We start from the raw sequence: 21,740 nt of genomic DNA, 5'->3' as shown, positions 1-21,740 counted from the left end.
AGAGGCTAGGCAAGGAAGCTCAGGGCATAAACATTCGTAATGAGCATCGTAAATCAGCCACCCGCAGAAGAAAAGAAAAAGAGCTAAAAATATGAATGCATACAAAAGGATGAGAGGGTATGGAAGATGCTTAAGTGGGGCAGCAATGGGGGGGTGCGGGGGGGGTGATCATTTGCTGCTTTGCTGAATTTTGCTGTTTTCGTGGAATGTGCAACAAGTGCTCAGCGATTACAATCTACTATTTAGTCGATGCATTGTTAAGGAGCTATTCATATAAGTCGCAAGACTGATGGTATGAATTGCCATCACTGAATTGCTTTGGTTGATTACGAAATGAAATCAACATATCCATCCATTCTCTGTAGCGGGTCCCCTTTTCAAAGTTGCGAGTGAGCTAGAGTCCATCCCAGTTGAAATATGATCAAGAGACGAGGTATCCAGGCAACCACAGGGCACATACAGTGCCATAGTAACAAATGGACACATTTGAATAGTCTTCAATTACCTTAACATGACTTTTTTTCATACTATGAGAGCAAGTTCCACTGCAATGCATTTTTTCCTTGTAAATGCAACTACCATATAATAAATAATGATCATTTAAAACCCTAACCTTAGTTTGAAACTCGTTTGAAACCATAAGCCTAGTTTGAAACCCTTATTTTAGACCCCAACCCTAGTTTGAAACCCTGACCCTAGTTTTAAATAACAGTAAATGCAGTAGAGATTTTTGACACGCTCTCAATGTCAAAGTAAAATTATTATTTTTTTAAAGAAACAAGTGAAGGTACTGTACCGATTTTAATGATTGGTATGACCATCCCTAGTTCATGAGTGTATCGCAGTACATACTGGTTGATGACGGGCGTGTAAGCCGTCCTGTCCTCGTCGATGACCGACACCATGAGGGTGATGAGTTTGGGCCAAAAGTCCAGATTCTTAATGGATGGTCCCTGCTCCTCACGTGGGAGGTCCTGCTTCCGGCTCTGCAGGGAAGGAAGTCAGGAAACCTTATGCTACTTCACCGAGATGACTTTCTCAGACCGCAGCAGAATCATCAACAGTGTATTTTCCATGCAAATACATAGCTCCACTGACAATGACAAATAATATTTGACATAGCCTCCCGGGAATTGACTTCTTTCGTTTTCTCCATTTGTTTATGTAAATTGTTGGAAACGGCAAAAGCGGTTCGATTGTGTTCCTGAATTATTTAGTACGAATTATCTAACAACCTTCAGCGTATTGACTTTGATGCAGCACACAGAGGAATTGGAATTACAACATGCATTCATCTATTACTTGGTGTCGATGATTAACTTTGTATTTTAGGTGCCGTGTCAAAAAAATTCCGTTGCATGTTTCGCAGTGTGGGCTAGGGTGAGCCAGTTTAATCTCACTCGAATGATGACGATTGTGTTACACTCAATTCTGGGTTGCCTTCCTTTTAATCATTTGGCTTTGGGATTGCCAGAGTAATGAAATGGGATTACGTCATTCAGATAGACGCTTCGTTCTTATATTTTTCATTTGCATTTTCTACTGTGTTAAGATGTGAAAAATGCTCTGTGGCTGCAAAATATTCAGAGGCACTTTGAGCTTTCGATTCCCAACTCTCGAGACTTGGGAATTGCTCGTTTAGACTCTGCCAACGTTAACAAGCTGGAGACCCAAAAGAAAACAATAATATTATACTGTGGAGAAATAAAAAGCAGTTTATATGAGGGTGAATTAAAGGGGATATTAACCTCTGTGGCAAAAAAAAAAAAAAGTCTATAAGCAGCCAGTCATTTTTGTTTTCTATTCACAGCAATTGCCAAGTGTGATTGAGTGGCTCATGTTGAAGTGGTGCTACAGCAAGTGAAAATACGAGTGATATGTGGCCGGGTCGATAGAAGGACTTGACCAACAATAAATCTTTGAGCCAGTATTTCCTAAACCAGTCAAATTTCAGTTCACGCAGTTACAGATACTTTTATTTGTTTTTGTAGACCTTTGGGTTGCTCATGTTTAGATAGTAGTGATTTGCTCTTGGTCGCCGAGGTAACTCATAACTATACCGGCTCGTTTCGTATTTTTGACAGAAACATGGCACACGATCTTAATCAGACACTTAGGCACTGTTTTCATTTTCTTCTTGAAGATAATTCTTCAAAATGTTTTGCATATTAATCAACTTGGGAAATGTTTGAAGGTTTAAACACTAACAACCAATGATAGCAATGGGAGTTGCTCGACGTGCGTGACCAATCTCATGTTCAATATGGAAACATGAATAATGAAAAGAAAGTCCCTGCAGGGGGGGTTAAGTCAAGGAAAATTCTCGCCGCGCAGGTACGAAAGTGAAGGACACGTTTGAAGGTTGGCACTACGGGCTGCATTTGGTATTCTGTTAAAACTCCCTTTGCTCACTTGTATTTGTCTCAAGTCACAATAATCACAATGTTGGACGTGATGAAGTTGCATGCTGTTATTTCTTTTTATTTTTTTATTACACAATCTATGGGGGTCCCAATTTGTTGCTTCAGCATTTGCATGCAACTGGCTCCCCGTGAAATTCCCTCGTCAATTCTCACAGTGAAACTCCAACTTAGAGTCCAAATGGAAGGATTGCTTTCTAGTAACGTCCTTGATTTCATGGAAAGGTGTTGGCAAGCATAGCTGAAGTTGAAGTTTTGGATGGAAGGAAAATGAAGTCTTCTCACAACTGATTAGCTGTCATTTAAAATAGAATGGCACAGAGTGGACGTCTCATTAGTGTGAAATTAGTCCAACAAATGATTTCAGTGCCTCACTGTTCCAACATTCTTGGAGGGAAGTGTAGTGAAAAAGGTTCACAATGAATGAACCACATTTTTCCCCTAACGTTGTCATTTACCATGACTGATCTCTCCGCATTTTCTTGTTGAAAGCATCCATTTACCGTGAGGATGCTAGAATTCGTTAAGCCCCAACTCCCCCCCCCCCCCCCCCCATGTTATTTCATGCCCGGTCGGAAGCGGCCAGCTCGGCTGTCACGTTACGCAAGACGCCTTGTTGTGTCAGGGCTACGTCTCGGCCTGCCTCGTAACAAGACGGGGCTCCCAAATGACTTGTAACCACGGCGACAGCGAGGGTACCTCGTGTCTGTGACCACAATAATTTATAGTCACGTTGGGGTTAGCTTTAGGGCAGTGCCTTTTTTTCCCCCTTTCGTCTAAACTGTCTACACTGAAACAAGTGTAAAAACGTGAAATTAGCAAATGTGCCTACAGTATCTCGCCCGAGTGATAATTGCCTGCAACACCTCTGGCAGTTCAAAGAAAAGGAATGCTTGATCCTATTATAGACTAAAATCGGACATCATCGTCCGTGGTGTGGCAGTCATAAAAATTCAGAAGAATCGCCTGATAATCCACCCAGATGTGGCCAATGAACGCCCGGATGTCTTTAGTGCAGCCAAGTGAGGCAGTGTTTCTCCGTTGGCTCATTTAAGAGCCTCCAGGTGGTCCCGGCAAGCCGGCGATATTCATGAAGACTTTCAAAGGTGGTTATTTTTGCACATTGCATAAACACTGCCTGTTGCTTCGTTGGTCTCCTTTGAGTCTTTGGCACATAATTTTTATTGCAAACTGGAGGTGGGAAATGATGTGGCATGAGAGACAGGTTGCGATTTGAGCTAGTCTGAGCTGTTAAACAGGAAGTAAATTTGAAGTGAATATTTTATTCAGTTCATTATTAGTCTCACAGCATTAGGTGTAAATTTTGTTTGACTTTGGAAGCAAATCTTTGAGATTGCATGAGGGTGTTTTTACTAGCATGCGTTTGCTGATGTTGTTTTTGAAGCGCCGCGACAACGCAAGGGCGCTCATGCGTTTAATATCCCTACAAATGCAATTATGTTGCCACAAATAATGTTCACAATAGCGCTCGTCTTATTGTTTTGCTTCACTTTACACTCCGCATTAATAATTACGATTTTGAATTATTGCTGGATACGCCAAAACAGTTGTGGTTTCAATTGCCATCCGAGAGATTTATCATTGCTATTTCAACAATAGCTAGTTGTGTTTATTTACTCAACTGCATTGTGTTTATTACAGGCAAAACTTTTATATGATAGGATATATTTTATTTGTAGCACAGTTCCTATTATCAGTTTTCTAGTTTTAATTTAATAATAAATCCCATAATTTGAATAATTTATCCCAGATGTGACAACCTCTAGGCCAACATTTTTCCCTCTTTTAATGACGTTTAACTTAAAAAATAACCCGTGTACACGGTCAAGATGACAACGGCTTACCTGGTCCAGCAGCTGATTGTAGAGCTCGTGGCAGTTATCAAAAATGTATTTGTACGTGGAATCCAGGCAGGCTTTCACACAGTCCCTAACCACCTGGCTGGCTCTGGGCGGACTCTGAAGCTCTTGGACCTACGCAAACACACACACACACACACACACACACACACACACACACACACACACACACACACACACACACACACACACACACACACACACATGCACACGACCGTTAATGTAAATGAAGGCTTTAACTCTTTGAGTAGATTGTGAAGGTCCAAGACCTATGCTGGAGGTAATCTCATCAACCACATCTCTTAGTCTTCAGTCAAGGCCAATCAAATCACTTTGTGGTCTATACATGTGAGTGAACACTTGACAAATACGTACTAAACTCGGGCCCTTTTGTCGTCCATTTTACGAGTACACCATCTATGATATTGCACCCGTTCTGTGAATACATTTTCAAAGAAAGCAGCAATTCTGGCCCATTCAGATCAATTAGATAACAGGGCCTGGAAGAGCATTAGTTTATTCGTGTGCTTCAACAGATTTGTAAATTTTGTAATCCCTTAATGGACTAGCATTTCAAAATGTGTCCTGCTTGCTGTCCATGTATAATTTGTGCAAATTATTCATGTTCACTTACTTTGCTATTTTAGTTGTTAACTGCCACACAAAGTATTTAGACAAATGTATTGAGACCGCTTATTCAAATAGGATCTTTATGGTTTTATGGTAATTCACTATGTTGCTGATGTCATGGTATCATCTTCCATTTTTCAACAGTGTGTTTATATATGACTTTCTGACAGAAAAGGACAAGCCACTTACATCCATTATGCATACTACAATTGACGTGCAGCGCAGCTCGTGCACATGTAAGAATGCTCAACATGCTCGTGACAACAGAGCAAAAACCATGGCAAGCCAAGGTGAAATTTTTCCTTCCTTTGCTCACATATGCCATTTTAGCTATGCCTCTCTGAGCTTCGGCACCGCCACCACCAAGTGGGAGCTGAATGGGCCTTTTCAAACACACGCCCTTTAGAGAAGCGGGGGTGAGGAAACAAAGCGTGGAAGCTGGAAACGTTTTTAGAGGCTGTATAGGATCCATCGCATAAGCCTTCAGTCAAGGAGTTGGTGGGAACAAACATTTGCTTTTCAATGGCCTACAATGTTGTGGAATGTGGAGGAAATTGTGAGATATCAGAAATTGTGGGATTGAATTGAATACGGTGAAATGAAAGGAGCCCCAAATCAATGTTTACAATGAAACGCTGGCAGGATTGTAAGCAAGCGAGCAGTATTGAGCTTCAGAAAGTCAAGGTTTTGCACGAAAAGCTCAGATGTGACAGAACGTTAGGTATTACTGTGCTCCATCATCATTTAACACTCTTTTCATTTCTATCAACTTTTTTTCATAATTAATTACCATACCTACACAATAACACCCACAATAATCGATACTGGTAGACAAGGCCAAGTCTGCATAACTGGACACCACACTGGATTCAGAGAATTTATTTTTTGGACCTACTTGACAAAATAAAATTGAGTATATTCAACCAAAACGTTTTTTCCGTGGGGAGATTGATACCTTCATCCTGAAGAAGGTGATGCTCGTCAGAAGATCTACAGTTGACTTCAAATCATGGAGACGATCTTGGTTTCCAGCGGGGAAATTGTCCTGGAATAGGGAAAAGGTCAAATAAATAAACTGATTTCAAAAGCCATTACCACTTCACTGTCATTTAGGCCCAAAATATTAAAATGGATTACAGATTAACGCCCCGCAGTCATAACCGAATGAATGTCCGTCCAATCGTTTAGCAGACCAGGGAGGTCTCCTGTGATGAAAACTTCGATTTCGGCTCCATGAAGCCATCAGGCGGTGCACGGAGTGTGACGACGAGCATTTAAATCCCTTGCAGCATTCCGGCACCCATACGCTATTATCTTCTTCCCTCTCCCGCTCGCTCGCTCTGCTCTAATACAATTTTGCCAGTTTCCTCTGCCTCCTCTACCTTTTAAAATCAATGAACAGCCAACAGTTGGAGCATTATTCTCAGCCACGGGCTTCGCTGCCAAAACACACCTAGGATCAAACTTTAGCGGCACATGTGAATTTAATAATCCAAAATGTGGTTTTCAACAAACACGGATTAGATTTGTGAAAAATCAGCACTGGATGGTGACATCTGTCATAGTTCCTGAAATGACCGTGTTGGGGCAGCCAACAGCAAAACATGTGTTTAATAATGCTATCATGGTTTGTACTAAAAGGCTACGCAATTCTACTCCGTGCTGTATTATTTGTCTTTCGGGACCTCTTTGCAGTCGATTCACTGGAGGTGGTGTTATACTTTGCATGGAGCCGTGTTGTAAGACACTTTTTTGGGAGTGTGTGTGTGTGTGTGTGGGGGGGGGGACACCGTAGAAATTCTGTGCTAGGATCTCTTTGAGTGCTGCATTGTGACTTTATGCATAGATGTCTCCGCTTTGGATTATTTACTAAATCAAAATCATATCAGCAGCAAGAGATCCAAACATGATTTGCTCTCTAAGCCGAAGCATACGTCGATGCGATTTCTTATCACCTCCACGGTGTCATATTCAGTGACACAGTGACACGATATTTTAATCGCTGCAGCTCTGTCAACTTTATTCCTATCAGTAGAACAATGATAAATTGGGTGGAGAGTCACGGTGCAAAAAATGTCTTTTAATCTCATCACGAGGTGACGTTTATCAACAAGAAGAATGTTTGCCTGATTTTATTTGTACATTTGTATTTGACTTGAAACATACTCCTTTCTCCATTGTATATATTTCCTGTCATGATGAACACAAAACTGAAATCCGTCTCTCCTAATAGACCAGTAAATATCCCTCGCTGGAAGATAGCTACATTCATTTTATAAAACATGCCAAGAATGTGAAATAGTTTTTCCTCACCTGAAGTCAATATACCGCGCACGGTAAAAAACAATTTGTAACAAGTCTGTATGTTGGTACGTCTAAAAAGCAGAGTGTATCCAGTTCTGTTGGCGCGAATTTTTTACCACATTTTACCTAATGTGTCAAAGTTTGTGAAGAAAATAACCACCGCGTTTTTACTACTGAGGGAACTACTGTGCCAAACAAACCATAAAAATGTTTTTTTCCCCTTCAGCTGACTCTAATACAACACTCACTCAAATTTAAGGGCACAATTCCCACGGGTGTTTGCTGAACAAGCGTGACTTTATATCAATGTGTCCAAACAGCGAGCAGGATTTCAGAGAACCTTGCAGATCCCCCGGGGGACGGCGCATAGGGTACATAAGGTGTCACCGTACATCAGGTCACTTTGGTCCACACTGATTCAAGGCCTCTTGTTTTATAAAAGCAAACTCAATCTCCCACGGAATGTCATTAGGAGGGGGAGAAAAAAATGGCTGGGTGAGCCAGATGGGAATCGTATTCCTTTCCAATTGTTGTGGACTGGCTTTGCTCAGAGAGAATGAAAGCGAGAATGAATACTGCGCACATGTGTGTGTGTGATAGGGACGCAGCAGGGTGGTGCTGGCAGGTGATTTTCTGTGATTTTGTTGTGTGTGAACGTCACTGCCAAGAAACCGGTTCACGGGAAAATAAAAGGCGCAATCAACACACACCCACACGCGCACATGCACACAGCATGCCTGCTTTCAATCTAGTCCTGTCATCTTTTTGTGCAATCACTTCTCCTCACATTCCATCCTCGTATTTTGTATTGTTGCCCGCATTGTTCCTCTTGTTGCTGCAGCATCAGCTGCTATCAAGGTGCTCACCCACTCGTGAGTGGGTTCACTACACGGCGCCACCAGCTGTACATTTGTATCCGAGTGGGGTACTCAGGTGCACGCATCCGGAGAGGGGATGGCAAAAAAAGAAAAAAGGGGTGAGAGGTCATAATGTACCTGCATGTGTACGGATGTGGGTGTGGGTGTGTTGGAGCTAACAAGATTAGCAGTCATGGGATTGTTCTAGAAGCTTATGTACTAAATGTGTGGAATTCAATCTGCCAGAGTAGAATAGGGCAGCACCTTTGGCAGACTGACGAGCTTTTCCAACTCCACTACTGGAGATGCAATTCTATTCGATAGCTGGAATCCAGCTAGCTGGCTGGGTTAGATTTAGATTAGATTAGATTAGATTAAATTAAATTAAATTAAATTAAATTAGATTAGATTAGATTAGATTAGATTAGATTAGATTAGATAGATAGATAGATAGATAGATAGATAGATAGATAGATAGATAGATAGATAGATAGATAGATAGATAGATAGATAGATAGATAGATAGATAGATAGATAGATAGATAGATAGATAGATAGATAGATAGATAGATAGATAGATAGATAGATAGATAGATAGATAGATAGATAGATAGATAGATAGATAGATAGATAGATAGATAGATAGATAGATAGATAGATAGATAGATAGATGGATGGATGGATGGATGACTGCCGATCTTCCCAACCACCCCAACTTTGATGGTATATCAACAGAAAAATCAATAGGACTCTCACTTTGGCATGGAATGATAAATCCAGAAAAGTTTAAAGGAGATTTGTTGGATGTTACAACCAGCGTGCTGCTGCCAAGAAACCCAGCGGACGCGAGGCCAAGTCCTAATTGCGATAGCATCGCTGTACTGTGCATTACTGTAGTTTATTGCACAAATAGATCACATCGATGCGTAGGGACACCCTGTGAGGTAGATAATGCACCTCCCTAGATCTGCCTGGAGGGTATAAAACATGAAAGAGTGGCACAACGCCTGCACTTGTCATCCAACACGTGGCGTGTCGCTAACAGGTCAAGTGGAAAATGCTCGACATACAGTGGAACATCTGTGCTCGGGAACAAATGTTGGAAAGTCACCAAACTACTGACCATAAAGAGTGAATCTACATACTGTAGCTGAAACAAACAGCCAATAGATGTGGGGCAGAGTCCTCTGTGGGAAAATATTCCACTGAACTGCCACTTTTCATTTTGCACTCTGTAGTTTTCTCTGCATGCATGCTCCCTGAGTCATTGGAGGTAGCCCATGACCTTGCTTGTTGGCCTGATATGCAGGAATAAGATTTCAGTGTTATCATTCTTTCAGGTTAAGTTTTTAACAATACCACTAATACTTGCACTTCAACATATACTTGCCCGTATCGAGCTTTAACTGTCTATAATGTCTTTTGATTGTCACAAGATATCTTCAGGAGTCCCCAAAAATGACAATATCCCATGTTTAGGCTCTGTTCCAGTTTACACATCGCAAATCATTATTGTGTAAATAAATTAGCTGTATCTAACTTTGGTCCGAAAACGTCAGACATAAAGAAAAAAACGTTTTAGCAAATTCAGCTCCAAAGCATCGACCCGTTGTTTTGCTAGTGGTTGTGGTGTAAACAGAAGTCCTCTAACCTTTTTTCTAAATTTGATCAATTGGCATATCTACTAGGTCAGACCTGTCCATTGATAGATACCAATAGTTAATAGCTGAACAGTTCAACTTGACAACCAAAACGCGTAACAAGTCGTGTGAAGACTTATTTTTGTTTTCTATTCTGTAAAATGTTAATAGCTTAAGCCTCCAGCCAGTTTGGTTCATGCTCTTGGCCACTATTTGCCCCAAAATGGTCTTTGAATTTATAAACAGCCCACAGCTACGTTCCAGTCGACAGGACATGTGGACACTCCACAATTCTGTGTGTGTTCATGTTTATAATCCCGGCACACAACCACTAAAGTTATATTGGGAATATACAACATTGTTTGCAAACATTTTTTTAGTTGGATGCTGTTTGACTTAATTTGACCAGCAGGCTCACTTATTTTTTTCCCTTCTGGACTCAGTAATGTTGTCTTTCTATAATTTGCCCAAAGTAATGTTGTGATTGATCATTTAGGCCTCTTCAAATGCCTCCCCTCTGGCTTTTGTTTTCTTCCGATGCAATGACACGATGCTATGAAGGTTACGCGTCTGTGTTTTGATTGACTTTATTACTATGGGACCTGAGGGGTTATCATGTGAGGCGTTGTAAGGTGACCTTGATTCTGTTTCATTTCACACATACACATCCACATTGATGTTGATAGAGTGTTCTTGATGGTTTACAGAACATATTTGAAAGCGGATATGAACATAAATGATGGGTGGCTGTACAATTTATACCACCAATGAAAATTCTTTTTAATGGGACAAGGATAGAAGACGTAAATATAAAACATCTCAGTCTTATTTTACCCAGAATGTGCAATATATTGAAAGCACTGTCATTCATATCAACAACCATTTTAACAATTGCTTAAATTGTAAATTTGCTAATGAGTTGGCTAATAAGCACATTTCCCATCACGCTGACAAAGTAACAAAGAGCTGAGACTTACCCGATATTTGGACAGGTCGATCCTCAGCGAGTTGTGCAGCTGATCCAGTAATTTCACAAATTTCTCCCTCTGTCGAGATAAAAAATCGATTACGATTTAGTCACAACTTGGAATTAATTGGCCAGCACACACAAATACTTGAAAACATTAAGAAATGCAGTCTTTTAAATGCTTAGCTTGACTTCAACCAGCAGAAGTGCAACTGGTTTATAGCCTGAAGAAAAATGTGACGTCAGAGAGGCCACACAGAGCTCTCATATGGAGAATTTAGATATTACCCTTTTGGTTGACATCTATTCCAATTGTTCCAGATTCACATTAAAGCGTGATCGCTCCGAAACTCACCCCAAAGTTGGAGGCGGCGAATCGATCCGAAGCTGACGCGGTGGTTGTGGTGGTAGTGGTTGTGTGGGCAAAGTAGGCGTTGATGTTGGCAAGCAGGTTGCTCATCACCGCCGGCACACTGGGACACATGTACTTGGCGGACAGGCAGGAGAAATGCCTGCCATGGAAAATAAATGGCAATTATACTTGTGAGTCGTTTTGGGACGTGGACACAATTAAGAACAATAAACCCGGAAACAATTTGAAACGACGCAAATGAACTCTAAATACCTTGGCAGCTTCATAACTTTATGAATCGGTCTGCGCTTAAGTAATCACTGTATTATTGATGTTCCCTCTGATGAGTGATTTCGTATTTGAAGGATCCTGAATGAATAATGCAGAGGTGTGTTGTAAAGCAAAGGTGTGTATGTGGGAATACCCTTTGCATTAGAGATGAAACAAATCAAGCTGCTTGGACAGTAAATCAAAGCTTTTTATTGTTGGGGTGTGACTATAACCACCATTTTAGTTGTTTATTTGTCCATTTATTTACCAATATAGTCATTCTGTGTATCTAACAGAATCGGAATTGGAATCGGCATGTTACAATCAACATAATGTTACTAAATTAATCCATCATATGGGCTATTCAGAGTTTGGAATTCAGCTGATAGTGTACCCTGAGAAAACTCTTCAAACTCAGCTAATTTATTTTCTAAAAAAAAAAAAAAAAATCAACATTTCTACTTAAGTCAACATTACCATGGAAACAGGAGGGTAAAACATTCAATTTGCAATTCTCCTGTCCAACTCATACAAATAACTAAAATTCATCACATACTTTTCCACTGCACCCAAACAACATTTCTAAGCGATAAAAAGCATCATTATACATTCATGAACATGAAATAAGTTCACGCTCACACATGCATAAGGCCGGGCGTGAATTGCAGAAACTCAGCCACAGCCCAGAGTTTCTCTGAAATGAGGACGGTATGCTAATACAAAAACATGAATGGTGCAATCTGCATGACTGCTCGCAGGACCTATAAAACTTTTGCTGTTCTACATTGCAGGGCATAAAAATGAAAATGTGTAGTCATCCCCAAGTTCACGTGAATGCAGAAAAGAGTATAGCAAAGGTGAAGCACCCTGCTGAATCCAACAAAACCCCTGAAAATAGCTGCTTTGCTTTGCCGATGCTTTCACCGAGGAGATTTTCTCATTGCAGCATTTTCTAAGGGAAAATGTCTGAACTTGAAGCATTATTATGCTTCCATTGTAGAAGAGTTCAAAAGAACATGCAGTTTTCACATCCGACTAAATTCTCGAAACAGGCTGCACACAAACATGCTCTGATACAAATGCCTACTTAATTACTCTGCTTTCAAACGCCAAATTAGCCAGAGGCGATTGTTGTGAGGGGTGCGAAAAAGAAGAACGACGTAAAGTGACTGATGATTGCATCTGTTCTAGTCCTGTGGTGCTTCGATAGTTAAATCCCGAAAGCCATTACTCCCTCTTAGTGACTTCTTTTCCCCACTGAATATAATCTGGGGGCAGAGGAGAAAACATTTTCGGGGAGACAGTTATTGAACAAAAAAAAGTGGACAGGTTGAGCCTTTTAAGTATTTATGGTGAGTTGTAACATCCTCAACAGGTTCTGAGTTTGAAGCGTTTAAGAGAGAAAAATGTTTGAAACCCAATCAATGAGATCTTATAGAAACTGATGTATTCTCCGTCACATTTGTGAGAGCAGCTAGGCAAAATGTGAGCACAGGGTAGAACGGTAACACTCCGAGCGTTGTTGAGCCTCTTTAGGAAGACATATTTCCAAACATTTAAATCTTCTTGGCCTTTGAAGAAAAAGTCACGATCTCTCCGCTAGAAAGGGTAAGTTCCTAAGCACATAAATGGATGGACGGATGGACAGAAGGACGGACAGACAGATGGCGAGACGAAATGGGATCAATCAGTAAATAGTTTGTGCGTATTTACAATCAATCTGACCAAAGCAGATTTCAAAGTTTTTGCTGGATGCCAGCAATGAATCAATCAAGCTTAGAAACTCAATAGTCCTCAGAGCTCTGATAATGCTGAGGAGACACTACTGTAGTCCTCATCATCTTCTTCCTTTTCTCTTTCTGCCCTCCACTCTGTCCGATGAGACAGTGAGCGATGTCTGAGGTACGGGACCATAGATCAGGGCGGTACTCACGTCATGGCCTGATAGATGGACTCCACTCCGTATCTCATGGCAAACTCGTCCACTATCTCCTGGGAGACGTCGTCAAAGTAGACTTTCCACGCTTCTTCGCCTTTCACCTTTGGGATCTTCACCACACCATTGTTCTTGCCCTCGGTCAAGTAGTGGAACAGGTTCTGCAAGTGGGATGGGAGATAAGGACACGGTGATGGAGAGTGGGGTGTCAGTGTTGAACTGTAGCAGATACAAAGCGTCAATGTTGACACACCTTTACTTGAAATATATGGCCAGTACCATGTGTAGTATTTGAAGGAGTAGAAGATTTGGTGTGTGCACATAAATAGAAAGAATCCCAAAAAACTTCAATTAAGGTGAGTTGTGGCAGATCCCAGCTGGCCTTGAGCGAGAGTCGGGGTTCATCCTGAATTGGTTGCCAAGCCACTCACATTTACAATTTCTGCTCATATTTCTGCACGCATTAGAGCATCTGTTCAACTCAAGGCTCGCAGATGAAATGTCTTGCTGTCAACTGAAAGTGACATCACAGGAAATAAGGGCTCCCTATCTAGTATCTGAGCCACCATCAAAACTGTCAAGATAATTTAGAGAATAATACGATCTCAGATTATACTAATAAAAATATTCGGACACATTGGTTGTGATGTCTGCACTGTACGAACATAAGAAAAATAAAAGCTTTCAAAAATGTTCAAACTTTTCTCAATCCTGTGACAATTTATGTATAAAAGTTTAAAATAATCAAGGTTACCTCATGTAAACATGTGTACTGGCCGTGAGGTGGCACTACATTTTCCTCCCCCTTCATCTCCACACTAATCTTGAGTCTGATTGCACCGGATACGGCCGACTTGTCGGTCCTCTTATCTGTAAAACACAACCGGCGCGACTTAATACGAAACAGAACTGAGGGTGTGATTGGAAACACTCAAATAATAATCACACTAAAACAAACTCTAGTTAAAAGTTTTACTTTGTTCTTGAACCCGTATTGGACATTAGGTGTCAAAAGCTACTAAACGTAAAACTATGTGTGTCATGACAAATTCCAGAGTGTAACATTACAGTGCAGTCACAGTCCTCTATTGTGTAAATGTGTCCTTGAATGCATCATAACAACATGACTTATAAAGCAGTGCCCATAAATCAACCAGCATCTATGAATTACATTGTCTAAAGGCAGAAGAGCAATGACAAGAATTATTGATTGAATGACTTCATGTACTGTAAAACATCAATGCTGTCGTACTCTTAAAAAGTGTATAATCAACAAGAAAACATTAACATTAATCATGTCAGGTGTTATGTAAATTGTGGCACACAATATTGACCTTCTGGTCATATTTCAGCATTTCCCCTTCTAGCAGTCATAGTCAGGAGTCCCGGATCTGCTTAGAAAACTATTTGGTCCAACAATCCTATGTATTTGTTAAACCTGTTCAATTTACAATTCTGAGTTAGGCTGAGACAACATTTAAATGATTGTAGCATAAACGTGACGATTTACAATCAGGATACAACCTGAAGCTTTCCACAAGTCATTCAACACAAAATTGTTATGGAAGAGTCCAGATAAGATGCGAGTCTGCCAAGCTACTTTTTTTGCGAGTATTGTAAATAAAAGCATGCACGGTAAAACACACAGTTAGTCTGTTGCTAAACTGCAGACATCAACGGTAAACAAAGATAGCGACATGCTACTCCTTACTATGGTCAATAATTAGGTTGCAAAGCAAATGCGTGAGGTCTCGTGCATGAGAGGCACTTAAGAGGCTTCAAGAGGAGAGCAGCTGGATGGGTGATCACCCACCTCGGGAAAGGCCTTTTAAACATTCATCACGGGTATTTAAAGAAACTCTGAACCACGCCACCGGGCACGGGGTCACTCGCAGCGCAAATGGCTTCCATTTAGTGAGAGAGACAAAGAATACTTTAGCTCCAGTCTGCACTCCTCTTAAGCCGACATTTGAACCAACGGCAGGGCGGAAATAGGGGAACACTCAGGATGGGAACCACAGAGCCCATGCGTTCTTTGGTACTTGAGGAGTATTGATGGGCTCCCTTGGAACACACTTGATCTGACCATAAATTTATCCTGCTATCTTTGAGGATAATGGTTATTGGATGGGAGCGGATATAATGGTTACACTGTGGCTACTGTGTAATGGGATTTTGTAAGAGAGGCCAGGAGAAGGAGATCTATTTGCTTGTCGAGCATAAACTTCGTGGCCTGATGAATGGCCGATAATGATGGGAAATTAAAGGGACAGCATTTTGATTTTTTTTACTTAAATTATTAAGTTGTGTAATGGACTAAAAGGTGCATTTGTTTAAATTAGATCTACCCAAAGTCTTTATAGTTACTGGTTATCCTCCTCAAATTTTCAGAGAATATTTTCCTAATATCCTACACCGAAATACTGCTCCACCCATGATGGTTTCATTATCTGCCAACTCTGTTAAAATGAATCGTTGACGTCTGTAGCTGACAATGGTAGTGAATGAGTTAATGGGAATTGTAAATTTATGTCTGTACTTGTAGTGTTCAGGACAGCAGAGAAGGCTTTGGTGGCCCTGGGCACTCCACCATTTTTGATGTTTGACGCTTGAGGTACTTTTGGCACAGCGGTATTTCAGGCTTGGTTGCGTGCTAAAAGCCACAGTTTAGTAGTTGGAAGAGTTGCTGCAAGGCATTTTGTTGTCACCTCGTCTTGCGTGTCATTTGCGGTTACAAAACTTACCTAGATTGTACCAAACATCCATTTCCCCACTGAGCGTGCGGACCTCGATGATGGTCTGACCCAGGAAGTCATCGGACTCTCGCTTGAAATGCTGCTTCACCCGCGACTTGATGTCGTCATCCTCATCCCACACTCGCACCTTGATTCGATCCGTGGCATTGTGACATTCGCTTTGGGACGACACAAGGAAAGACACGTCGGTCAAAGCAATCAGTGGAAGACGATGCCACGTTTGGCTGTCAGCTCATCGGGTCAAGGCGTTTAGCCGAGCAGAATGATTTGATGTTGAATTCGCAATTGGAGATAAGACGCACATTTCCGAACCCTTTTGTTTTATAAACTGAGAACAATTCTTGCCTGTCATGAGATAAAAATCTCTGTGTGAATGGGCACGCATTTCATTTGTGTGTATGCCGAATCTTGTTCGCTGCCTGTCAGGGAGCGTCACCCCCAAGACGCCTCATGACCTTTTCTCTGCATGACTCTCTCGGAGCGCATGCGAAGATCATCAGAGTGGAGCTGGGTGTTACACAAGAATGACTGCGTCGCGTTCACAAGGAGGATTATCTATTTGTGAAAACATTGTTATGTGAAATAAATGTCGCTTCTGTCCGACGGGCTAATGCATCCCCGCCCAATACTTAAAGAAGGGGTCAGACCGTCCGCCCTCGCAATTATAGCCAACAGATTAGGACGTGTACTAATGACATCTTGGGTGCAAAATCCACCGGAACGCCAGCCGCAGTATTTCTGCGCTAATCCCTTTCTTTGGGAAGCCCCGCATGATTGCAGCTGTGCTCGTCTTGGATTTTGCTCTTTGCTAAGCACATGGTAATGTATCACTCTATTAATCTACATCCCTGTAGTAATAGGAAAGAGTTTTATGACAGCCACCGCTGGAGCCTCATTACAGGTGTGGAGGTTGCATGCAAGTGCCAAAGGCAGCAAGTTGCAGTTGTTATTTCCATCACAGAGTTTCATTTGATTGTTTTGCATGCACAAATATTTACTGTAGATGCACAATTTCAAGATTACGTAAGAAACTAGCTTGTGATATATGAGTATTATGTCACACAAGCGTAGTTTTTCATTTTTATTGGGTTATAATAGTGGCAATAAAGTGTTTTAAATTGAAAGATTTACCGTCATTATGTCTTTACTAATCATAGACAACTGTGACTTCCAACTTACAAAATGAGAAACTTCACATCTCATGCAGAAAATATAAATAATTTCGTTGTTCTTGAAAAATGTGCTGCTTTACTGTACAAAAAAAATCTGAAAAATTCACATTGTTCCGTAATGCCCCAGTCATAGTTGATCTTAATCTCAAAATATAAGATATAAGGATGCACGTAAACCGCCGCGGGAATGATTAAACCCAAGCCCTTCACCCGAGCGTAGCATCCTGGCAAGTAAAACGACAGCTGAGCTTGCGCAGTGATTCATAAACACCGTCAGACTCCCACATTATGACGATCACGGTTGAGCTCGGCGTCAACGGTTGGCCAAGCGCTTGTTGTCTAGCGCGGGGCATCAAATGCATGAGGAGATTTGTCGCTATAAATCTGCTTTCGGAGACAAGACCTGCTTGTTTTTATGTTGATTGTTGTACGTTGATGAATGCCACCCGATCCCATCCTGCTGCAACTCACCTCGATTTATTAACTCGTATTACCGAAATGAGTACTTGACAGAACGACACTTGAACTGGAAAAAATGCTTGAACTGTTCTTATTGTCGTGGGATAACAATTTTGAGTTTATAACCAGATGTGTGCTGACGTTTGCGTGATTCAAGAGCATTCTCACAGCATCCGAATACAGTGACCGGCCTCAATGCATAATATGCACGTCTCACTGGCTACAGATTTATCAACATATCAGTTGCTGAAGGGCTTTTTGGGAAGCAGAGCTTTCCATAGAGCAACTGAGGACAACCCTTACGCAAACGCTAGTTTGTGAGTCATACGGTATCACCATGCCACATATTTACATGCACATTAAACATGAGATTCTACGGATTAAAATACATCCTCCGGTTCAATCATAATTTTGTATTTAATGAGCTGTACTTGTTGCTTTTTTTTCAGACTGCGAAGGTAATTACCGAGTTAGTTACTGTTTGATGAAACCTGGCTGTTTGAAATGTTTGACACTTTTTCAACTTTTGAGATGGAAAATGAGCAAGAAAAATGTGCCAGTCATTAGAAATTGCAACTGTTAATTGCTTATTCGCTATCTCACAGACTTTTCATTGACTTATAATAATGAATGATTGCCATGTTTGAATAATTATTGAAAAATTCTGTGGATTGTGTGCAAATAGTGTTCTTGTATTTTGTTAGTGCTCTACGGGAGAAATGCTCTATAAATAGAATTCACTTAAAGTGTCCTCAATGCCATAGTGTGAAATTTTAGTGATCTAATTCTAAACATGTTTGATGACGGTTGCTCAACTTCTCTGAGCATAAATGGCTCTGAAGCCAACTCCTCGTTGATGCAATGCGTCTTCACTTAATGCAGCAACATTAGCGATATCTTCATCATCAGCTATCAGCACAAAGGAAGGTGCTCAAAAGCCATTAGGCTGACAAAGACACAGGTGTAAACAGATAAGACCCCTTGACTTGTTCCACTTATGACTCACGGCTGGGGTTTTTTCAGCTCCAAAATGGGTAGAAAATGATTAAGTTGTGCTTTAATATGCACGCTGCTATTTGCTTGTGTATTGTTGCTATACCATTTTATCTATAGTCTTAACCGGAGACAAATGCAATGACTGCGCCACAAAAGCCAAGGACAAGAGGACAGAAAAGCAGATATTCAGCATGTCGCCTTCCTCTTGCACACCACGTGTTGGTCACAGTATTCCCTTACTTTTTTTTTTTTTTGCTGTTATTATCAAGCAAAAATAGAGGCAGGTAGCTAGTAATCAGTCAAGAAATGTCTGGGACTATTACACACCCTCTTCAGAGTAGGAGAAAAAGAGGCAGATAGATGGGACTCTTGGGGAGGACATATTATGTCACCTGCATTTTATTTGGTTGGAAAAGACACGCGGATAAGAACTCCCGTGCATACCCTGGCAGGACCGGTTTTAGCAATAGCAATATTGTGCGGCAACTGCTAAATTACAACGTCTATCAAATTGTGCTCCTCTAAACTATTAATAACCCAGGTCTGCATGCTAAATAATGGATTAACCCCCCCCCACCCCCCAAAAAAAAAAAACAGCCTTTGCTGGAACCAAAGAGAGAATGAATTGTGCAAAAGTAGTCTACTTACAAGTAGAACCTCTCATCCCACACTGGATTGAGGTTGCCAAAGATGGTCTTTGTCCGACGCTTGGTCTTTCCCACCTGGACAGTGACGTATGGGTCGCTTGAGCCCGTTTTATCCTTGGCCTGGAGCCCTTGAGCACTCATGACTGGAAGAGGAAGAAGTGAATGATGCTAAGAAAAGTGAAGTTCTCAATTTTATGTACAATGGCTTATGGTCTTGCTGTTATTGTCATGGGATTGCGGATTCCCTCCTTCAGTGGTCTATCATTTTGATGAACCAGCCCTCTAGTGTAGTATCAGTGCAAGGATTGGTGCTAAGCCTGTGGTAAATGTCAGAGGTGTGTGTGCGCACAGACTTGTTAAAACAGTGGTGAAGGTATTCCAAGATGTAATTTTAAACTGGCTATTCTAAGATGCATTTTTTAAACTGGGTTTTAGCTTTGAACTTTGAATTTGCATCTTAACAAATGGCCATACAAGAGTTTCTACTTGAAGAGCCATTATGCATTTTTGTCATAAAATAGTTTTTGGTAAAAACACCGCAAGGCTCAGTAGTAGGCGTGTCCCAATAATTATTTGGTTGAGTCATTTTACATTTGATGCTTGGACAAGCAATTAGCAAGTACACTTTAATCCAATCACACATGGATTTAAAACTCACCAGTAAGTTTGGAGAAATCATCGGCAAATATGTTTTTTTTAAAGTTTCGAGAACATTTGTCAAGCAGCAATATTTTTTTGCTCACTTCTTTTGTTCAACTTCATGCTTGATAGCCAGCGGCTAAAAATTAAATAAATAATCAGCTCTGACTTCAGTGACAGGATTGATATTCCTTTCATTTTGCACATAGTGTCAAATTGATCTATAATTAATTATCTGTCCGAGCAGCGGACTAGTGATTCAGAATCCTATAGTTCTATACACATTGAGGACGATGCAAGAAGTAAGTCAGTTATATTTCAGCGCCATAAAGGGGTGATGGAGACACTGGGTCATTAAATATGCAATAGACAAGTTAAATAATTCAGTTTAGATGTATATCCAGGGCGTGACTCGAGAGGGTCGTACCACGGTGACCTGTTTACTCCCAGAGTACACATAAACACGATGTCTTCTGTGGTAGAAGAACATCATCCAAAAGAAACAAAGTATGTCTTACAACCTATTTCTGTGTACGTTCCAGGGAAAATCTCTGCTGTCACTAACAGATTGCAGTCACACTAACTTGCTCAATAAAGTCCAGCCAGGATTGAAGGTTTTACGATGGCCCCTTGGTAATCTAACCTTGGAAGTTGCTGTCTGATGAGAAACTTTACACTATGTCACTTGGTCCCCATCGTAGTAAAAAAACTGTGTGTTGATGTTCAATTTGATTAAGTGTTTAGGAATGAATGGGTCCAAATTAAAACACAGACAGCGTGTGTCTTTAATGACACACACTTATATGTACTTCTGGTACTTCTGGTGATATGTACTTCTGATCTATATAGTAGATTCTTCTCAGCTTGTACCTTGTTGGAAAATGAAACAACACGATGGCCGGTTATTAACTACTCTAGAGATTTAACAGTATATGCTAAAGAACTGAGAACATGATAATGTTAAAAAAAATCATCATCTACTGCAGATCCAAGATTTTATTGATGTTAAATTAAGAAGCATAGAGGCAGAATAGATCTTGGTAGCTGTCTGGGAGCTGCGGACTCAGTCGTTGCTTATTTCATGAATGATGACTAAATAACCAATCAATACCCGCATTCTAAAAAGGGAACATTCAATAGGTTCTTGGGATATCGCCAGCGGCAACCCTTGGTTTTTCCAAAAGATTGCTCTCTTTCTGTTTTCACTCTTCCAATCCAATATTGGCGCTCTCTATTTGTGCCTTACTTCCTTGGCCTCTGCTGCTCTCTCATGTATTGACAAAGCCAAAACTGCAAAACGAGCACTAACGGACCTAAGCCTGACAAACAGCAGTTACCATAGAGATGGATTGGGATCCTGAGAATCAGGCTACCCTGCTGACATTTCTTTTCTATTGTTGGCCCAAGTGTCGTTCACAAAAAGGGCAAAGACCGGGTTTTGTTTATAGGTTCCTATTAAGTGAAATATCTGTGAATGGGGAATTTTTATCAATGGCACTCTGACAGTAGCTAGTAACGGTCTCTGCTGTCATCATTGCATTTTTACTAGAAAGGTTGGCAAAGACGATAAAGTTCATGACGAGGGACGGATCGTCAATTTCCCTTTACAACCAGCAGAAAATGTTAGGTTGTATTAAGCATGAAATAACCCATGAAATGGAGAGAGAGCTATCCCGAAATGTATGCGTATTTAAAAAAAAAAAAGAAAAATGAAGGTGCATTCAAGAGCTGTCGTGTCAAATTCCATTCAGGCACTTGACATTTTGATTGGCATCTCAAACTGCTTGCTGGTGGGCTCATTTTCAGAGCTCACCG

General features: G+C 40.9%; 2 protein-coding genes across 5 annotated transcripts in view; one reads left to right on the top strand and one right to left on the bottom strand.

Annotated features, from left to right (window-relative positions):
- LOC147059488 (uncharacterized) overlaps positions 1 to 21,740 on the top strand; it is a 168,437-nt gene that overhangs the window by 37,853 nt on the left and 108,844 nt on the right. The window lies entirely within an intron of this gene.
- unc13c (unc-13 homolog C (C. elegans)) overlaps positions 1 to 21,740 on the bottom strand; it is a 69,859-nt gene that overhangs the window by 28,278 nt on the left and 19,841 nt on the right. For all 3 annotated transcript variants that reach the window (XM_085907953.1, XM_085907952.1, XM_085907954.1), the window contains 9 exons: positions 19,288 to 19,429; positions 16,001 to 16,170; positions 14,011 to 14,126; positions 13,254 to 13,417; positions 11,054 to 11,210; positions 10,709 to 10,777; positions 5,886 to 5,975; positions 4,286 to 4,414; positions 853 to 986 (listed from right to left, as the gene is read on the bottom strand). In XM_085907953.1, the coding sequence (XP_085764079.1) occupies positions 853 to 986; positions 4,286 to 4,414; positions 5,886 to 5,975; positions 10,709 to 10,777; positions 11,054 to 11,210; positions 13,254 to 13,417; positions 14,011 to 14,126; positions 16,001 to 16,170; positions 19,288 to 19,429 (1,171 nt within the window). The remainder of the gene's footprint in view (positions 1 to 852; positions 987 to 4,285; positions 4,415 to 5,885; positions 5,976 to 10,708; positions 10,778 to 11,053; positions 11,211 to 13,253; positions 13,418 to 14,010; positions 14,127 to 16,000; positions 16,171 to 19,287; positions 19,430 to 21,740) is intronic.

This window comes from Syngnathus leptorhynchus, chromosome 3 (genome assembly GCF_054491065.1).
Source record: "Syngnathus leptorhynchus isolate UIUO chromosome 3, UIUO_Slep, whole genome shotgun sequence".
In the NCBI taxonomy this organism is placed as follows: domain Eukaryota; kingdom Metazoa; phylum Chordata; class Actinopteri; order Syngnathiformes; family Syngnathidae; genus Syngnathus; species Syngnathus leptorhynchus.
This window is presented reverse-complemented; position numbering and strand designations above follow the sequence as displayed.